This window comes from Mustela erminea, chromosome 15, assembly GCF_009829155.1.
Source record: "Mustela erminea isolate mMusErm1 chromosome 15, mMusErm1.Pri, whole genome shotgun sequence".
NCBI lineage: Eukaryota > Metazoa > Chordata > Mammalia > Carnivora > Mustelidae > Mustela > Mustela erminea.
Window position 1 is genome coordinate 30,685,586 of NC_045628.1, and position 19,833 is coordinate 30,705,418.

The 19,833-nt window shown below is 43.7% G+C and overlaps 2 protein-coding genes across 4 annotated transcripts in view; one reads left to right on the forward strand and one right to left on the reverse strand.

The window, feature by feature from the left end:
* Window positions 1–19,833, forward strand: part of LOC116573860 — a 59,430-nt gene that overhangs the window by 16,229 nt on the left and 23,368 nt on the right. The window lies entirely within an intron of this gene.
* ACOD1 (aconitate decarboxylase 1) lies at window positions 1,412–10,456 on the reverse strand. 3 transcript variants are annotated; one of them, XM_032314163.1, is made up of 5 exons: window positions 10,331–10,456; window positions 6,900–7,061; window positions 5,954–6,043; window positions 3,935–4,140; window positions 1,412–3,030 (listed from the first exon to the last, which is right to left on the reverse strand). In XM_032314163.1, the coding sequence occupies exons 1-5, from the start codon at window positions 10,340–10,342 to the stop codon at window positions 2,085–2,087; spliced, it is 1,416 nt and encodes a 471-aa protein (XP_032170054.1). In that variant the 5' UTR covers window positions 10,343–10,456; the 3' UTR covers window positions 1,412–2,084. The 3 variants fall into 3 exon arrangements, with proteins under 3 accessions (XP_032170054.1, XP_032170055.1, XP_032170057.1); XM_032314164.1 differs by lacking the exon at window positions 5,954–6,043; XM_032314166.1 differs by lacking the exons at window positions 6,900–7,061; window positions 10,331–10,456 and having other exon boundaries at window positions 5,962–6,045.

The window sequence follows — 19,833 nt, forward strand, 5'->3', positions numbered from 1 at the left end:
AATAGATGAATTAATGATATGTAAATTCGATGCTAATAAATTTATTAAACATTGTATTTAATGTATACATAGTCTTTATATATTTTTTTAAGATTTTGATTATTTATTTGACAGAGAGAGAGACAGTGAGAGAGGGAACACAAGCAGGGGGAATGGGAGAGCTTGATCCCAGGACCCCAGGATCATGACCTGAGCTGAAGGCAGACAGTTAACAACCGAGCCACCCAGGCACCCCCCACCTTTTTTTTTTTTTTTTTAAGATTTTGTTTATTTAAATCTTTGTATTTTTTAACTGGGGTATTTAGTCTATTTATTCTTTTTGTAGTTATATATTTAGATTTTTTCCTGTTTTTTTTCTTTTTCTTTTTTAAGATTTTATTTATTTGATAGAGAGTGAGCGAGAGAGGGAACACAACCAGGGGGAGTGGAAGGGGGAGAACCAGGCTCCCCATTGAGCAGAGAGCCCGATGTGGGGCTCCATTCCGGGACCCTGGGATCATGACCTGAACTGAAGGCAGGCGCTCAATGACTGAGCCACCCAGGCGCTCCTTTCCTGTTGTTTTATATTGTGTTGTCGGTATGTTCTACCTATTACATATTTCTTTTCCTCTTCCTTTCTTGCCTTCATTTGGATTATTTTTTATCCTAATTCCATATTTCTCCCTCTATTAACCTGGAAGTGATACATTTTACTACTGTCTTATAATGGTTACCCTGGAAATGTCAACATGCATACTTGCAAATCATAGTCTAGAGTTAATAGCTTTGCCCTCTTTTTTTTTTTTTTTTAAAGATTTTATTTATTTATTTGACAGACAGAGATCAGAAGTAGGTAGAGAAGCAGGCAGAGAGAGAGGAGGAAGCAGGCTCTCCACTGAGCAGAGAGCCCAATGCGGGGCTCGATCCCAGGACCCTGGGATCATGACCTGAGCTAAAGGCAGAGGCTTTAACCCACTGAGCCACCCAGGCACCCCAATAGCTTTGCCCTCTTAAATAACACAAGGAATTTAGAATACATTCACTGTAATAACTCCTTGCTTATATCTGTTGCTAAAGTTGCAATTTTTTTTTAAAAGATTTTATTTATTTGAGAGAGAGAGAGTAAGAGAGAGCATGAGAGGGGAGAAGGTCAGAGGGAGAAGCAGACTCCCTGTGGAGCTGGGAGCCCAATGTGGTCCTTGATCCTGGGGCTCCGGGATCATGACCTGAGCTGAAGGCAGTCACTCAACCAACTGTGCCACCCAGGCGCCCTAAATTTGCAATTTTTAACCCGATAAAACATTTTTGTTATTTTACAAAATCAATATTTTTAATTACTCACATATATACTTTTTTCCCCCCTGTCATCCTGTGTTATATCTCCGACACTTCATCCATGGTATTTTTCCTGAGAAATTTTTATAACAAAAGGCAATATATTGCAGTGATTAACAGCATGGCTTCCACAGCCAAACTCTTTTTACTTTTTACACTGCTTTTTATTTCTGCTTTATCAGTAAGGAAACTGTGGCAGAGGGTTACCCAGCAACATGCCTAGGGTCACATTTAGTAAGTTGTAGGGGCAGGATTTGGGTCCACTAACTCCTTATATCTAAACCTGGTAGCACCCCCTCCCCTGTGGAGGATTTGTAAAAACCCATGGTGTAAGAAATCTGTTGGTGGCACAGTAGGCCGGAGGCCTTCTCCACTGTCAGCAAATTTACATGTAGGCTCAAATTCCCCCTACACCTTGAGGTTCGTGAAGTTCATAAAGAAGTCCTCTGTAAAGATTAACTTTATAAGCAAATTAGAGGTGACTTGAATTTCAGCCTTATGAATGCTTATAAAATCAATTTCTCTGTGTTTCTTACATGTTTATTATTTTGCTTTAGGTAATTGGAACTGTCTGGCAAAATTTATAGGACAAGACTCCTTCCATAAAAATCCAATTCTGTTTCTGGACTCTCTCCAACTTGCTTCCCATATTCTGGGCCGACCGACTGTAAGCCCTGGCTTTAAAAGCTAATCACCGAATTCTCCCCAATATAAAGTCACTTAGATGTTGATAAGCCTCAGGAGAGATTGTATGTTGGAATTGTTAAATGCTAGATAGATTTTGAAACCATCTCTGGTGGAGAGGGTCCTTTCAGCAGAGTGGTCAGCACAGAACAATCTTCTAGGTCTTCTAGATTCTCGATGATCTCTAAAAGCCTTTCTACGGTGTCACAGGACAGCATGCTGGAGGCATTGGCTCTGAACTTCTCTCGCAGGTCTTCCTGGCTCAGTGGTTTTCTCCAGTGGCCGTAGAAGGTGTCCGAGCACTCTGTAAAGGTGGCTCCATCCCTGAGAGTGACACTTATCTCGCAGTACAGTGTGTCGAAGCTGGGCCGGTTGTCCCAAGGGTGCTCCAGCTCCACCTTCCTGAGCAACTCTCTCACCTGTGGCCTGTCGATCTGGCATTTGTGGAATGAGGGGACGGTGATGCCACCATCGAGCAGTGTGGTGCAGGCCACATACTGGAACGAATGACGAGCTGCGTGCTCTGAGTCTGGGAAGGGCCTGTTGACATACTGGACATCTGGAATTCTGAGCACAATTCTCTCAACATGGTCAGTGGGAAGCAGGGCTCCGTCTGTGATGAGGTGCTTCCGGACGGACGCAGCTGCGTCCGCCACCCAGTGCGTGGCCAGATGTGCAGGGAACCGCTTGAATGCCACGTCCTGCTGACCCAGCAGCCAAGTGTGGGAATCTAGGTCTGGAAGAGCTTGTGGGGAATAGTTGGCATAGAAAGCCCCAAAGCCCGTCTGCATATCCAAGACCTGCTTGTTTCCTTGGAGACCCAGCATCGCTAGAAAAGCCGATTCCATGCCATGCCTGGCAGCATTGCCCATATGAAGAGGCTTGGTCTGAGTGGCAGCATTTGCCATGGGTGCCCCGGCATGAGAGACAGCAATAGCCAGGGCCTCTTGGCACTTAGCCATGCTGAGCCGTAAAAGCTTGGATGCTGCGGCTGCGCTCCCCAAAGTTCCTACCACTGAAGGGGGGTGGAATCTGAAAAGTGAAAAAAGAAAAAGAGCAAAGAGCTGGAGATTACAGACCTCAGTCACCAGAAGGCAGTGGTATAGTAGTTGGGAGTATAGATCCTGCAGACCTGCTGCCTGGGTTCAAATCTTCACTCTGCCACTTACTAGCTGTGTGATCCTAGGAAAGTCACTCAACTTCTCTGTGCCTGTTTCCTCTCTCACAAAATGGTGCTAATAATGATATCTACCCCATAGGGTTTTGTGAGTTTTGAATGAATCCACATACTTATAATAGTGCCTGATGCAGTAAATTTTTAATAATTATTGCCAGAAAGGCAAAAGTTGTTTGCTGAAATCATAGGTAGCCATAAAAATATGGCAAGTAGCCATAAAAATGGAGAGCCTGGTAGAAACTGTGAAAATTCACTGAGAATTCCAACCTACTCCTCTCCTAGCAGGTGGGATCAAGTAAAAAGGAAATACAAGATTGAACTATATGATACAGTCAACATGTGACCATTTTTGATTAATCAATTGAACAGTTTCACGATCTTCTGAATGTTCTTGGTCTGAAGGACCTTAGCAAATGTCAAAGTAGATTCTGCTTTGAGATGGGATTAGGAAGGTTCAGAGTACCCGTGGATACCAGAATGACAGGAATCATCCTTGAGCACGAGGCTCTGATTAATTTTATGCTCATGGTTGCTTGACTCTCTAAACCCAAAGGAGACTTTTCATTAGTACTTCTGAAGCCATACCTTTGTTTATGGATATATGGTTCGATATGTGATGGGAAAATTGACTTAGCAGTCAGCGCTAATGTGATTATCTTCAACTGAGCTAACCTCTATGTCAGAAGGCTCCACAGAGATAACGATTGACAGGTAAAGGGGAACTTGTGTGCCTCTGCAGGGGACAGATTCTCTCCGTACCTCTTTGGTATGTCACTGGCTTCCTTGGAGAAATGCATTAATTGGCCTTGTACTTCAATCCCAACATTGAAAGCGAGCAGCAGATCAAGGCCAGAAAACTTCTGACTTGAAGGGAGAGCTTCTGTTAAAGCCATGAGGACAGGAAGGACAGCTCCAGAAGGGTGGGTGGCGGGATGCCATGTGTCGTCAAAATCCATTGAGTGAATCTGTGTAAACAGACACACAAAAACCAAAAAAGTATTTCCCTGAATGCAATGACCAGTAAGAGTTTAGTTTAGTAATAACTTTATTTGATATGAGATTTTTAGACCCTATGATCTGAACATAAAACCTAGAAGCTGTAATTCTTGATCATGTGGCTGGGCACAGGACATGCTGTCCTCTGCCCAGAGCAGACAGGACTTTGGGGAGCAACTAGAAAGCCTATCAATTAGCTCGGATCTTACCCAGGTGGCCAGAGCTCTCTGCCACAGCACCTGGGAAGAGCTATATCCCCCTTAAAAATAAGGCTGTGAAAGTAGGTGGTTGTTCCTTTCTCCCTCCTCCACCCTTCAAACAAGTTGCACTAAAAGTTTAATGCCATTTATTCCATATCACATCATAAATTTTTGTACCTTTTTATTATGAAATAATTTCAAACTTATGGGGAAGTTGCAATAACTCCTGAACTCAGAATAACTCTTTTTAGCGTGAGCAGGGGAGAGAGGAAGAGGGGAAAGAAGTAGACTCCCCACTGAACCGGGAGCCCATCTCAGGGCTTGATCTGTAGACCCAGAGATCATGACCTGAGCCGAAAGCAGATGCTTAACCAATCTAAGCCACTCAGGTGCCCCAACTATGAAGCTATGTTTTAAAATCATTATTTGCTGCTCCAAGGTTTTATTTCTCTTCATTCTAGCCATTTATTTATCCCTTATATGAAATAGTAATAACCAGAAGTTCCTTAAAAATAGAATTCCAGGGGCACCTGGTTGACTCAGTCGTTAAGAGTCTGCTTTCAGCTCAGGTTCGGATCCCAGGGTCCTGGGATGGAGACCCACATCAGAATCCCGGCTCAGCAGGGAGAAACCTGCTTCTCCCACTCTCCCTGCTGGTATTTCCTCTCTCACTATGTTTCTCTCTGTCAAAGAAATAAATAAAATCTTAAAAAAATATAATAAAATTCCATAGTGGGGCACCTGGGTGGCTTGGTCAGTTAAGCGTCTGCCTTTGGCTCAGGTCATGATCTCAGGGTCCTGGGATGGAGCCCCATGTTAGATTCTCTGTTCAGCAGGGAGTCTGCTTCTCCCTCTCTCTCTTCCTCTCCTCTTGGCTCATGCTCTTTCTTTCTCTTTCACTCAAATAAATAAATAAATAAGATCTTTTAAAAAATAGAATTCCATATCTATGGGATATGGTTGGTCTGGACACTGGACATTTACTGCTGGATGTGCTATTGGGTTTAACTTTTAATATTCTGAGTTACTGTCCCACAAACCATAAGAATATCTCAGAAATCCCAACACATTCATATCTAACTTATATCTTGTATATAGATACAGACTGCCACTGATACACAAAGCGAAAAAATTGTCAGATGAAAAGTGCTGATTTTTGCTTCAGAAAATATCGACTGCATGTGGTCATTGTTTCTTTCTCAATAATTATCTGGTGACTGAGAGGATGGATGAAAAGCTGGTTATTGAAGAGAAACTGGTACTGGTCACAACACAAGGAACTGAGTTTGGATATCAGGTTTTATATTTTTTGCTATATATATTCCAGATTTAGATAGCTTACACTGTTTTTATCTAAATCCTCCATCTTATTTCCCATACTTCACAATTTGTTTGAAAAGCATCAATTCACTGTCAAACACAAAAAGTAAAGTAAGTACATAGAAAAGAGGACAGACCACTTCATCTCCCTGAACTTCAGTGGCTCATCCATGAAATATGGAAACTGAAAGATTTCTGAGATACTTCCTGGCTCTGAAATTGTTATTGCTTAACAGTTGAAAAGATTTGTAAACCTCCTTACAGCCACACCATTCACAAAAGCAGCATATGGCGGCGGGAGTCTTAACTCTGGTCGACCCCAAACACTGCTGGACACATTGGAACTGTAGATCTGAAACAAAAGAATATCAGTGAGCCATACGGAGTGGAAACACAGCATGCCAAGTTGCTGCTTCAAGAGCCGTTCCTCATATTTGGAGGCATTACTTGAATAGTCCTTATATGAACACTTCGTTTTGGATCGTAGCCTTAACCACTGGATTCCTCTCTTCCTTGTAGAAGAACACAACTTTCTCCATGGAAAGGAGAGGAGATGTTGTTTCTCTGTCCCAGTCTGAGATCCACAGGTGTGCCTGGGGATGCAGTCTGAATTTATTCTTATTTATGCCTTGAGGTTAAACAGGAGGGAAGGTGGACCAGTTGTCCGTACCAAGCACATCCTTTGGAGAGTAGGTATTCTGTCTCCCGCATATACACCCACTCTGCTCAGAGTGCTGAACCAGCTTTTTCTCCAGAGACTTTTAAAGCCTTTGCCTGAATAAATAGTAGATGCTATTGGGGAAGACACTCTTCCTAAAATTGGTCTTCAGACAGTAACTTAGTGAAGAATACGGATGAATATTAAAACTCGGATAAATATAGCATAAAATTGTATACAACAATCCTACACACACCAAGTACTATCTCCAAAACAGAGTAGAATAATAGGCCATAAACACACATCCCCGGGCACATTGGTGGGTATACCTCATGAGCAGGCTTTTTTTTTTTAAGGTTTTATTTATTTATTTGACAGATCACAGGTAGGCAGAGGGGCAGGCAGAGGAGTAGGGGGTGCGGGGAAGCAGGCTCCCCACTAAGCAGAGAGCCCGATGTGGGGCTTGATCCCAGGACCCTGGGATCATGACCTGAGCCCAAGGCAGAGGCTTTAACCCACTGAGCCACCCAGCCGCCCCCGAACTTCTTACCTTACTATATTCGCTGGCTTTGTGAAACACTTCTGTACTGGTTCCCAGGAAGCCAACGCCCAGAGTATCCAGAATCATTCTCTTGCTTCTTTGAATAACATGATCGGTCAGGTGCCCCACGGCCAAGCCATGGATCACTCTGGCAAAGCTTTCTGTGACAGACTTTTAAAAAAAGAGTGTTAGAACAGTGCTATACTCAATCGTTATTTGCTTATTCCTTGCTATACAAGAGCTTGAGGTACTTTTATATGAAGAGTTTTGCTCTTTATATAACTAGGGGAAACCTAGTTAATCAACTTAAGTTCAGTTCCTGAGAAATGATAAGCACGGAGCCCCTGCTCTGTGTGAGGCGAAGGGATGTGGAAATATGCAATAGCCAGTTTCTGTCCTCGAGTTGAGGACACAGACCAACATGCAGATGTTGGCCACAGAGTGTGTGGGCTATGGCAGAGCAAAGCACAGAGTGAGGAGACGAGAGGGGGATATCTTGCCCGTAAGGTGGGCATGCTGGGGCCGGTGGGTCATCTAGGAGCTGCCATTATTAGATACGTGCCAGGCGTCACGCTGACTCTTGTAAATACAGAGTGCCACAAGTTTCTGGGTAGGTGCCACAAGTTTCTGGGTAGGTGTTATGAGCGTCATCTTGCTTTGCAGGTGAGGAGACCCAGACTTGATGTCACTGAGTTACACAACTCTTAAATGGAGGACTTTGGACACAAATTCCTATGGGTCTAACTCCAGACTGCTGCATGTAATTATTAAGCCGTGTTTTCTGAAGAGGAAAACAAACATTGAAACACACAGAGTTCTTGTTGAAAATGAGAACTGGTCCCTACTCCGGATCTCCAGAATGAGACTACCCCCCCCCCACCCCCAAGTGAACTAGAAGCTTTGGAAGCAAAGAACAGGATTCTGTGTTTTCATTAAGATCTTTAGGTGATTCTTAAATGTTCTAGTGCTATTGTGGCCAATGTGGTAGCTACTCTCCACCTGGGCTATCGAGCATTTGGAAATGTGGCTAGTCCAAACTAGAATGTGTCACAAGAGTAAAATAAACACTGAATTTTGAAGACTTAGTAGGAAAAAAAAATCTATAGAGGATCTCAAAAATAATTGTAAAATATTGATTACATGCGAAGATGACAGTATTTAGGATGTATTGGTAAGTGAAATATACCATTATAATTCATTTTATCGGCTTCTTACTTTTTAAAATATGGACACTAGAAAATTTAAAATACACTTGAGAACCACTTCCTGTTCGTTCTTGTTGGTAGAGATCACCTGGAGGTGTGGATACCTGGCCTGGTTATGAAGTCTTAGGGGAGTCAGCAGGGGAAGGTGCCCAGGACAAGGATGGATGTTAAAGGCAGAGGTGGCAGTACAGACTGGGGCTTGGAGGTGCGAGAGATGCAGTGATTTAGGCAAAGCCCAGCTGCAGAGCTGTACACAGTGGGCAGAGGTGAGAGGGCTTTGCAGGCTAGGACTGAGTGGCGGAAGTTCCACCAGGCTGGAGTCTGTGACTTAAAGGGGAGCCATAGTGCTAGCTTTAAAAAGGTCAATATCATCAGACTGTGTTTTGCAGATATTCGGAGGCCCTTGTGTAGCAAATGGATTGAGAGGATAGACAAGGGCAGGCAAAAGCCTGGGGTCTGGGCAGTGATATGGCAGTGCCCTCTGCCAAGAGAGGGAGCACAGGAAGAGGGGCTGCTGTCCAGACAGTGATGATGGTCTTGCTGTGAACTTGCTGAATGTGAAATGCCCATGCCCATCCTAGCGGAGAAGACCATTCCGCTGTCGCCCACAAACCAGATCATCAAAACCTGCAGTATTATTTGCAGCAGACTGTTTTGCAGTTCCTTTAAATATCAAGTTCTTCAATGTGTAGGCAATGATTTTGTTTTCTACACGTCTTCCCAAGAGAACATCTATTATGTGTAGCTAAAAACACCCACTCTTCAATTGTGTCTCAGACATGCCTAGCACTTAGTACCACTTAGTAAATGTCAGCTTGTTTCCCTTTTCTGCTCTGATTATTGCATCATTGTACAACTTCCTTTGCTTCTCTGAGCATCAGATACCCATTTTTAAAACATTAGCTATATAGGGCGAGGGGTTTTTGAATCAGAGGATCTGGGGTGTCTGGGGTTCCCTGATTGATCGGTGTGTGGGCAGAGGTACAGAGATGGAACCAGTGCCCAGCTGAAAGTCCTCAACCTGGCCACCAGCTAGTCCCCTATTTTCAGTCTTCAGATGACTAAGTCTCAGAACCAGTGCCATTTTCAAAAGGATGGGCTATGTGGTATGTCTCTGAAGCTCTGATAGAAAGGTAAAGGGAGCCTGCGGTGGGAGAGAGCAGGAGAGATGGATGGGAGAGAGAGGGTGTTGGCATGGATGCTTCTAATTAGGATGGAGAATAACAATAACTTTGATTGTCCTGCTGCTAGGAATGTGGGTAAACATATTTAGGGACAGAGGCAGGGAAGGAAGAAAAAGCATTGGTTTCATGATCCACCAAGTGAAACTTAAAGTTTTGAGAACTGATTGGATCCCTTGTTCTAAGCAAAATGACCTCTTTTCAAGCTTTCTTTCCATCCCCACAGCTCCCACAGTTGAGGGCATTTAGTGATTAGTCATTCCTCTCTCCAGGGTTTGATTTGGCTTGGGAGAGGCTTATGGGGAGCGTGTGTCATCGGCCCACCAACGTGAAGCCTGGAAAGGGATTGTGGCATCTGTTTGCATGATCCCGGGGTGCTAGTGACCTACAAAGCTACGCCCCCTGGGGATCTCCTGACAAGTCCTGCATAGCACCAGTGTCCCACAGAAATTCTCCCAAGGAAGAAGGGCACGTGAGACCGTAAACATGCAACTGCTCAGCTGTCTGCAGGATCGAGCCTGTCTATTTCTAAAATGTTTTTTGGTCTTCTTGATTTTCTCATGGCATTTACAACTTTTTAGTAAAACACTGCGATCAGTGTATAAATTAGGGCAAAATGTGCAGCCATTTGATAAATATTTTACAAGGCCTTGCCACATGTCTGGCACTGTGCTAAGCTTTCTAAAATACCAAACCAAGATTATTAGGATTCCTGCCACAAAAAGATCATCTTCTCCAGGGAACTAAGGACAGTAAACAGATCATCAGGAGGCAATCTGGCCATTCTGGGATGGACACAGACAAAACCGAGAGATTAAAATTCAGTGAACTTGTAATGATTCATTTTCTTCCTAATTCTATGCAACAGAATCACATCTCTTACTGGGAAGGCACCAATGAAAAAAAAAGTTGCAGGTAATTAGATAGCCCAGAGGCTGTGAGAAATGCCAAAATGCCATTTTTGATGAAGAAGCAAGAAGCTATAAGGACATTGAGAAAAGGAGAGGTAGGCTAGAACACCAATTTAAATAAGCCATGTAAAATGTGACAATACCTTGAGCATCATGTCGAAAGCAGAGGCTCTCTCAGGCACGAACCAGAGGAGGACTTAGCTAGGTGACTCCCTTTATACCTTTCACTCCAGCCCATTCCCTTTCCTCTGTGTTGTGACGCTAAAGTTTCCACTATTTCAACACCTCCCATATACGTACGCTCACTTCAGCTTCCCGGTGATGAGCTGTCTAACCTACCAGGGGATGAAGAAAGAAACAAGGAAGGAACGGAGAGATGGTCAAATGATTTCTCACAGACCTTGGGGAAGTGCACTGACAGCGAAGCTAGGATTGCATCTTGGGCTTAGATGCCCTGCATCAAACACAGAACAATATGCACTTCTTTATCCAGTACTCCCACTTCAAAAAATTTATACTGAGGAAATCAGCATGGATGTATGGAAGAATCTAGTGAAAAAAAAGTGCACAGATTTGCTAGAAGATTGAAAATTAGAAACAATCAATTCTAAGAAAATTAGGAACAATTTTACCCCATGGAGTAAAATAGGGCATGGGTAGTGTTCAAGGCACACTCATTTCTGCCTTCCTTGTCAGTCCCTTGGTCACCATTGTCTGGGGACAAGTGTGCCAGCCCGAGTTCCTGGTAGCTTGAGATGAAGAATCTAGAAGGTCATTGGGAGTTAATCATACTTTTCCCCAGCTCGATCCTTATTTGGTCCTGCCCTGCATTTTTACAGATTCAGATCTCTGGTTCCTGGTCCCCTGCCCAGTTGCTGGGATACACTGCCTGCCTCCCTGCTCTTGCCCAGGGCAATTGCCCCATAGCTTCTTTGCTTATGATTAATGACTGTGTCTTGGCTACTCTGGATCTCTCTCTGCTTCTCTGGGTAATTACTGTTTCCCTTGGGCAGTCTAGTCTTAGACAGTTGGTTTATACTCATAGTGGTCCCCAAAACAGGTTATTTAACATCTGAGCAATTCCTAAGACCACTTTTACATGAAATGAAAAATAGGCTAAGATAACTTTAAGCATCTCATCGTGGAAAAGCTTTATAACAGAATGATGAGGGGCGCCTGGGTGGCTCAGTTGGTTGAGTATGTGCCTTTCCTCTGGGGTCATGATCCCAGGGTCCTGGGATGGAGCCTGCATCTCCCTCTCCCTCTGCCTGCTCCTCCCCGTGCTTGTGTGCTCTCTCTCCCTCTCCTTTCTATCAAATAAATAAAATCTTTAAAAAAAATAAAAATAAATAAAGGTATGATGGGTTTAGTAAGTCTGATGAACTTGAACGAGTTTTGCCTGTATTTTTTTTTTAATGTGTCAACTTGGCTAGGCTATGGTATCTGTGGATTGGGTCAAATACCAGTATAGATATTGCTTTGAAGGTATATTAACATTTAAATCAATAGACTTTGAGGAAAGCAGGTTATTTTCTATAATGGGCCTCATCCAATCAATAGAAGGCCTCCGGAGAAAATACTGAGATCCCCCAAGAGGGAAGAAATTCTGCCTCCAGACCACGGTCCAGACTGAAGTCTCCTGGTCCACTCTTCCCTGGGTCTTCAGCCTGCCAGCCTCCCCTGCAGATTTCATACTAACCAGCCTTTGTGATCACATGAACTGATACTCTGAAATCTCTCTCTATCTTACTTGCATGCATTCTAGTCAAACACACCCACACACATACACACACACAGCACACACACATTCTATTGGTTTTGTTTCTCTGCGGAACCCTAATACAAAATGCCCTCAGGACCAGCAGCTTCCATATCATTTGTCTTTGTATCTCCAGTACCTTTAATAGTCTCTGCCCCATTCTGGGTGCTGTGTGAATGAATGTGTGAGGGAAGGCATGACTGTGTACCCTATGTGGGTATGGTAGCTCCAAGTCCCTCCCGTATTCTACTTTTTGGACAGTTGAGAAATTGCATTTCAGCTCCGGGAGGAACATTCTACCTACTTGTCCAAAGATGGATGGCAAGAGGTTTTCCTGAAAGGCTCTGGAGCTCCTCTGCGTGCATGGACTTTTGGAAGGCTGGGACCAGTTTCGGCTCAGGAGCTCAGCCTGCGGAGGGATGAAATCTGACCTTGGGACCAGTTGGCGGCATGGAGTCATGAGAGGAGTTTAAAGAGACCACCTGGCCAACCCAGTAGGGCTTTGCTAGGAATGTGCCTTCATGAGGTCACGTGTGCGATCCCACTGGATCCAGCCCTGAGTGCTGAGCTCCACTGGGGAGGGATGCCTCACCCTCTTAAAAGGTGGAGGCATAGATCAGAATGCCAGTCTGTCATTTTATACCTTTGGGTTGCAAGGCTAGGTACTTTGACCGTGGAGGGTCCTTCCCAGGGCTAGGAAGCCAGGTGGGGGAATGGCAGGCTGCTTGCGGAGTCTAGGACTGGAACACAACAGCGGCAGCAGAATTCAAATACATTCACCAGGACATTCACACGTCCCTGCCCCCACACAGGGGCTACTTCTCTGTTGGTCTTCACCAGATGCAGTCCTTTCAGGTTACGCTAGATGGTCTCTGTTTACTTCTTTTTCTTTATTCCCCTTCAAGAATCCGTACTGATCATCTTCCTCTTCTTGTTGCAACACTCCCATACATGACAGCACATTCTTGTTTGGTCATGTTTTCAGTGTAGTTCTCAGAAATTACACTTGACTTCTTGTAACTGGGAAGGTGTATGCTTACTTGTGGCATATCATGTCTTCCTGAAGTATCTTCATGGTCCTGAGACCTTGTCGTTGCTCTTAGAAATCTGTGGTTTCATCTCATCTTTAGTATGGGTCATTTGTACAGAACCCAGTTGTCATGTGTGGATTTTGCTAGTTTAATTTGGAGAGGTATTCTGTGTGCCCCTGCCCTGGGGGTCCCTCATGTTGCTCCAGTGCATGAATAATAAGGAATAGGCCCAAGAATGAATAGGACTGATCATGTTTCAAAGTATTAAAATTTTAAGGTAAATAAGTAGTGGAAAGTTGGGGTGGAAGAAAGAAAATGATTAGGAATGACATGATTAAAAACTAAAATAAGTCCAAAAGCAAGGTTGAATATGGCCCAACAAGGATAGAGTAGGCGAATAAGCTAAAAATATGAAATGCCACACAGTACACTCGCATAAGTTGTGAACTGCTTCATATGTAGGAGGGCTCCACGTACATCGCAGACATTGTAGCTTTGTAGAACTACTATGATAATTGCGTAGCAGAAGACATGAAGTTTTTCATTCCAATGAGATCATTATAACAGTTTTTCAGATGAGGAAAGTGAAGTATGCCGGAAGACCATTCTGCATGGGTCTCACACATATCTCCACATTTTGCCAGCAGACGCACTGACTCTTTATTCCAGAATATCTTTTGAAGAATGTGCGTAGTAAACAGCCTTTGAAAGTAGAAGTATTATTTCTTTGGAGGAAAGGGCAGGCAGGCTTACTGCCTACTATAAAAGACTTAGGTTCCTGAATTCAGGGTTCTTCTCTCGTAATAAAGTTTGCTGTATGTGCAGATGTCTCCTTTTTCTGTTGTTGTGGGAAAGGGGGCTTTTCTTCCTGCAAGAAAAACTGATATTCTTTCTGTGAGTAATTCTCTGTGAGAACAAAAGTTCTTTGTCTCTGGCCCAGTTGTCTCATGTCTTCAGCCACCATCCATGAAACTGTGGTAGGCTACATCATTAGCTTGCTTGTACGATAATGTCTCAGTCCTTGACAAGGTGTCTGGAAGAAGGGGAGCATTTTTCTGAAGAGCAAAAAGGTACTCTCTGAACAACCAGAAGCCAGAAAAGAGTGAGCTAAGTTCAGAGCATAACATAAAGAGGAGACAAGGTGGGGATAATCAGCAGGGACTGTTTTTCTAGCCATTTCATTGATCGTCTATGTAGAGTTAAGCCCGTCACAACTTCTAAGATCAGTGCTGACCTGAGTGTAAGATCCTTGACCCTTTCTACCTAAAAAAACTCAAGTAGGGGAGATTTTAGAAATCTGTTCCTCAGGTCAGGCCCCAGACTACAGAAACAGACTCTCTAGGGGTGACATGCAGGCATCAGTATTTTTTTAATCCTCCCCAGATGATTCCATTTGTAGCCAAGGTGAGAGCCTAAGATCCCGAGATTTACTGATGATGTTACTGTTCTTCTGTGGAGTCAGCCCTTACTGGTCTCCGGGCTTCCACTCTGGGATTTAAGGCTTGCTGCCTCTCCAGATATGTGCCTGGCTTTGTGAAGAGCCCTACAGTTGCTCTAGCTCTAGCCTGCTCTTTCTCAGTCTTTCCCTGGGGCCCACAGATCTCTCCAGATGCTGTCTCTTCTCTCCATGCAGTTCTGACTTTTGTCTGATTTCTCCTAAGCTGTGTCAGGCTCCACTGGGCCACAAATTATTTCTTTAATGACCCTTAGCACTGGAAAAAAAAAAAAAAATGTAGGGCCCTTCTGCCCTTTATGCCTACTTGTAATAAAAATTAATATTTATGAGACACTGAATATTAGGCACTATTTTAAGAGCTTTATATATATTAATGTACTGTTTAATTCTCACAAAATGTGAGATGCAGGTGAGGAAGCTGTGGTGGTGAGAGCTGAGTGACTTGCCTGAGGTCACCCCATGACGTGGGAGAGCCAGGACTTAGAGACGGGCAGTCTGGCTCCAGACTCAGCCATGCTAAATGGTAAAAGGAGTGTAAAGAAGTTGAATGATATGTTTCCCCCAGGTATCTACTTTGATGCCTTTTTGGGAGGAAATGTCAAATTCTTTCAAAAATTTAGTCTTACATTTTTGGTGTCCCTGCTTAACAGCTGCTGTAAGCACTTGCCCGTTTCCTCCATTGGGCAACTGAGCGCTGCTGTGTTACCTCATGTCACCCTTCCCTGACGCTGGCTGGGGGCATCAGTGCTGCCTGCACATTGGATGCAGAGGACATACCTGCTTGACAAAGTTTCAGCTGGCACCTCGCAGCGTCTGTTACCCCAAAGCCGACTCACTAGTGTGGATGGATCTGTTAAATGCTCATTTCCATAACTGAGCATTAGCCTGTCTGGCTTGGTTGTCTGAGTCCCAAGACAGCCTTGGGTCTCTTCATCATGGGAAATAACCCAACACTTAGTTCATCTAGGCAAGCAGATTTACTTGTTTAGAAGAGTGGTTCTCAAACTGTGTCTATCAGGGTCACCTGGAGGACTTGTCCCTAGAGTTTCTTTTACAAAGTCTGGGAGGAGGTCCAAAAATGAGCATTTCTGACAAGTTCCCAGGTGGTGTCCCTGCATCTGGTGCCATAACCATGTTCTGGGAACCATAGGCTTACACCAGTGCTGCTGCAGTGTGTTCTAGATACCAGCATCTGCTGGTTGCTGGAAATGCAGAATTCCAGGCCCAGCCTGGACCTATCAAATCAGAATCTGTTCAGTAAGTTTCTCAGCATGTGATTTGGGTGCACCCTTAATCATGAGAAGTATTAGTTTAGATCATGTGTTTTGATTCCATTTAGGACTTTTAATGTCAAACAAGAAAAACCTTATTGGATATCAATAGCCAAAGGACATTATACTATATTGTGGCCACAAAGGAGACCAAATAAGAATTTATGGGTGACTGAGGACAAATCTACTACAACTCATTCCAGATGATTCAGCACTGTGTCCTTCTAACAGAGAGAAGGTAATGTCTTCAGATTGTTAGCAATTTTAAAAGATTATTAATACTCGTACGCTCAATGCAGCCTAATGCCAGAGGGGAAAAATGAGCTTTTTTAACTCCTTCTCTTTCAGTAAAACAATGGATGGCATAACATACACACTCAGTTTAAAGGTTACTTAGAGTTTGAATACTTCGAAAATCAGTCAGTTAGAAATACAGACTGTTAGTTCTGGGTCACTGATGGTAGGAGATAGAAAAAAAGTGCAATTTTTACAGTTATTCTTACATTTTGGAAAAAAATAAAGATAGACAAGATAAAGTATGTCAGCTTTGCTTTCTAAAAAGTGGGAAGAAAAAGATTATCGAGATTCTTATTATGTTTCCTAAGTTTCAATGAAGAGTTTTGGATATTGAAAGTCAAAGATGAACAACCAGATGAGCATCCAAACACAGTAAGAGAAAATAATTTGCACGAGTCAGTAAATTCTGACGAGCTGCACGAGAATAATCAAGCAATACCAACAAAACTGCTATTTCAAGCCCAAAATGTACAAAATGGAATAATTTAGTAAATGTTTCTGAAATATAAAATCTCAATGATACAAAAGCCCCAAACTTAATAATCCAAATAACCATCTTTCTTGAGTGTGTATGTTGTGCCAGGAACTGAGCTAAGAGCTTTATCTATGTTCAACACAATCTCATTGCCCATCCTGGTCCCATGGCTGCTGGTATTTTGCAGATGAGGAGACCAAAGCTCAAGGAGCCAAGAGTCTGTATGCTTCTTTACTTCTCCATGCTGTCAGTGTGGACACTGTCTGCGAGAACCTTTTGAAATACTTATTAGCTTATTTTGCCTGAATGTTGCTGGTAGGAAGATACAGAGGAAAACATTCACATATTTACTTACTTTGCCTTTTAGTAAGATGAAGAATATTGGGACGCCTGGGTGGCTCAGTGGGTTAAAGCCTCTGCCTTCAGCTCAGGTCATGATCTCAGGGTCCTGGGATCGAGCCCCGCGTCAGGCTTTCTGCTCAGTGGGGAGACTGTTTCCCCCTCACTCTCTGCTTGCCTCTCTGCCTACTGTGATCTCTGTCAAAAAAAAAAAAAAAGATGAAGAATACTTTCGGTGACCAATTGTCTTGATGTGCCTGGAACTGAGGCATTGCCCTGGAAAGTACTGTGATACTGTGATGTTGATTAGTCTCTGGGAAATTTGGGGAAGTGCAGTCCCTGAGTTTAGGCTCTGTAAGTGGCGGACTTGGGCTTTTCTCTAGTTTTAGTTAACAAACACTTTTTAGTGAGAAAAGGGGACTAAAAGCACTGAAGTGCCTTTAGATCTATTCTTAATGCATTAATGAATGCTGAGCCTTCTGTCACTAGAATTGGCTTTTTATTTTTGTTTTAAGCAGGCTTCCACTGAGGAGGGAGCCCCATGCAGGGCTCCATCCCAGGACCCCAGGATCATGACCTGAGCCTAGGACAGATGCTTAACCTACTGAGCCACCCAGATGCCCCTAGAATTGTTTTTTGTTTTTGTTTTTGTTTTTCTTTCGGCCATGTTGATGGATTTGTGGGATATAGTGGGCCTGAGGAGAATCACAGTCTTACTTCTGGAAACCAGATACTGTGATTTGCCCCCACTTAAAGGAACATGGTGAAGTAATCAGCTTTGAATGGTCCTGGATGTATTTCAAAGGCTTTGTGCACTTTGACTTTTAATTTTTTTTTTTTTTTTTAGATTTTATTTATTTATTATTTGACAGAGCACAAGCAGGGGGAGCAGCAGACAGAGGGTGAGGGAGAAGCATGTTCCCCGAGGGAGAAGCAGAGAGCCTGATGCAGGACTCATCCCAGGACCTGAGCGGAAGGCAGATGCTTAACAGACTGAGCCACCCATGCGCCCCTCTTTTGACTTTTTTAACTGGTAAGTGAAAAGGCCAGCCTTCTTGCTGTACACAAGCAACCCCCCTATGTTTTTAATTTTGGCTTGTGAATGCATCTTTAGTGAAGTTGATGTGGTTTGAAGTGGTGGGGTTTGGAGCCAGTGGGCAAGAAAGAATTCTTGAGATGTCTTTGGTCCAAAAAGGTGATTAAAACCCTGGGGCAGAAAGAACTCCCTGGGCTTGTGAGGAGTGGCTGATTATATACGTAGGAGCTGGGGGAGGTAAAGACACTGGGAAGTTTCCAAAAGGACTTTGATATGCTAAAGAAGACTCCTGGGACCCTGGAGACCTAGCTATTGTCAAGCTAAGGTTGTTTTCCCTCTAACAAAGCACTAGCAGTGAGACAAGTTTGGGTTCCCTGGAGGAATGTTACACTCTGCCTGCCTCAAGTATCCTTATTTTATAAGGATATTTAATTTTTTCTACGTTGCCTCTGCCTTTGTTCTCCACATCAGAGTTTTGTCTGTGGATCTCCATAGGAGCCTGAGTTGAGGGCACAGCCCTTCCTTACTCAGGGCAGGTTTTACTTCTGCTGGGAGAGTCCCAGCATTTTATGATCTTGGGGTTGGGAGGGCAGGGAGCAGTTCTCATGCTTATTTCTGCCTTGGTAGATGGGGATCATGCAGGTAGTATAAAGTCAAATCATAAGATCATGAAAGGGCAGACCTATGATTGTTCATTTTTGTGGTGAGGTACTTTCCTGCCCCTACTCTGAGCCCACATGGAGATAGGCAGGTGTTCTTGTTGGCTCTCTATACTGGTGGGTGGTTTTTCTGGTGTTATCTAGGGCTGTCAGATGAAATACACAGCTCCCGGTTTAATCTGAATTTCAGATAGGTAACAAATAATTTTCTAGGGTTAGTATGGCCAAATACTATACTGGACATACGTATATTAAACATTTATTTGCTGTTCATTGCATTACTGATTTAACTAGAGTGCTGTTGAAGGATAATTGGAAGGCAGGCAAGTGGGGACAAGGCTGCCTACCTCCCCCAAGGAGGAGACCACTTTCAAAAGGATTTTACACCACCCTGGAAGGAGCCCTCCACCTTTCCCGTAGGATAGATAGGTGACGAAATCTGATTGGATGACAGGCAGAGGGACGGTTAATCAGATTGAAACAGTGTGCCAACAAGTCCCTTAAAACTCAGACTTAGAAACTGGTAGCAATCTATTTGGGTGCCTTCCCTCCTTGGGAACTTCGTACTGTCACTTTGACCCTTGCTCTGCTGCCCACAACACTGTGTGGTCTACCTCTTCATTCTTCGAAGTGACGTAACCAAAAACTGTAGCCCCCGATGGAGGAAAAAAATCCTCTAATACTATTGGGTCCGTGGTCAAAGGAACAAGACTGATACAAAGCTAAGGTCAAGCAAACTTTATTTCACGCCAAGCATCGAGAATCAAACTGACCGGCCGGGGCTGTCTCTTGCAAAGAGGCGGTGACCTCTCTGCCTTACAGACTAGCCTTTAAGGGCAAAGGCCATGTGGTTGGGCCTGGCCACACGCAGGTGGCCAATAAGATTGTAACACAGAGAAAACTACACAGTCAAGCTAGGTCACACATGGGTGGCCTACAATTTACCCTAGTAGATATTTGAACTAGCCTATCACCTTCGTCAGAATTGGCACCCAGAAGGTGCCCGAAAGGCGGGGCCCATACTCCTTGGTAGCTAGGGAGACAGTATGCGCCGCCCCACTGATTGGATATATCCACCTGGCCTGACCTGCCCTTGTATTTGGGCTTTGTTACCTGGGACTGGTTTCCCGGACTTGCTTTTAAGTAAGTTCCCTGAGGCGGGGCAGTGTCATTTTAGTTTTACTGCATAAACAACAAAATCACTGTTTAACCCAAGATGGAATCCCTCTGGCTAAATAGGCCCTTACAATGCTGATGTTATTATTTGCTAAATATGGCAATTCTAGGTGTAACTTTTACTTAGGCCGAGGTCTTTTGGAAAGT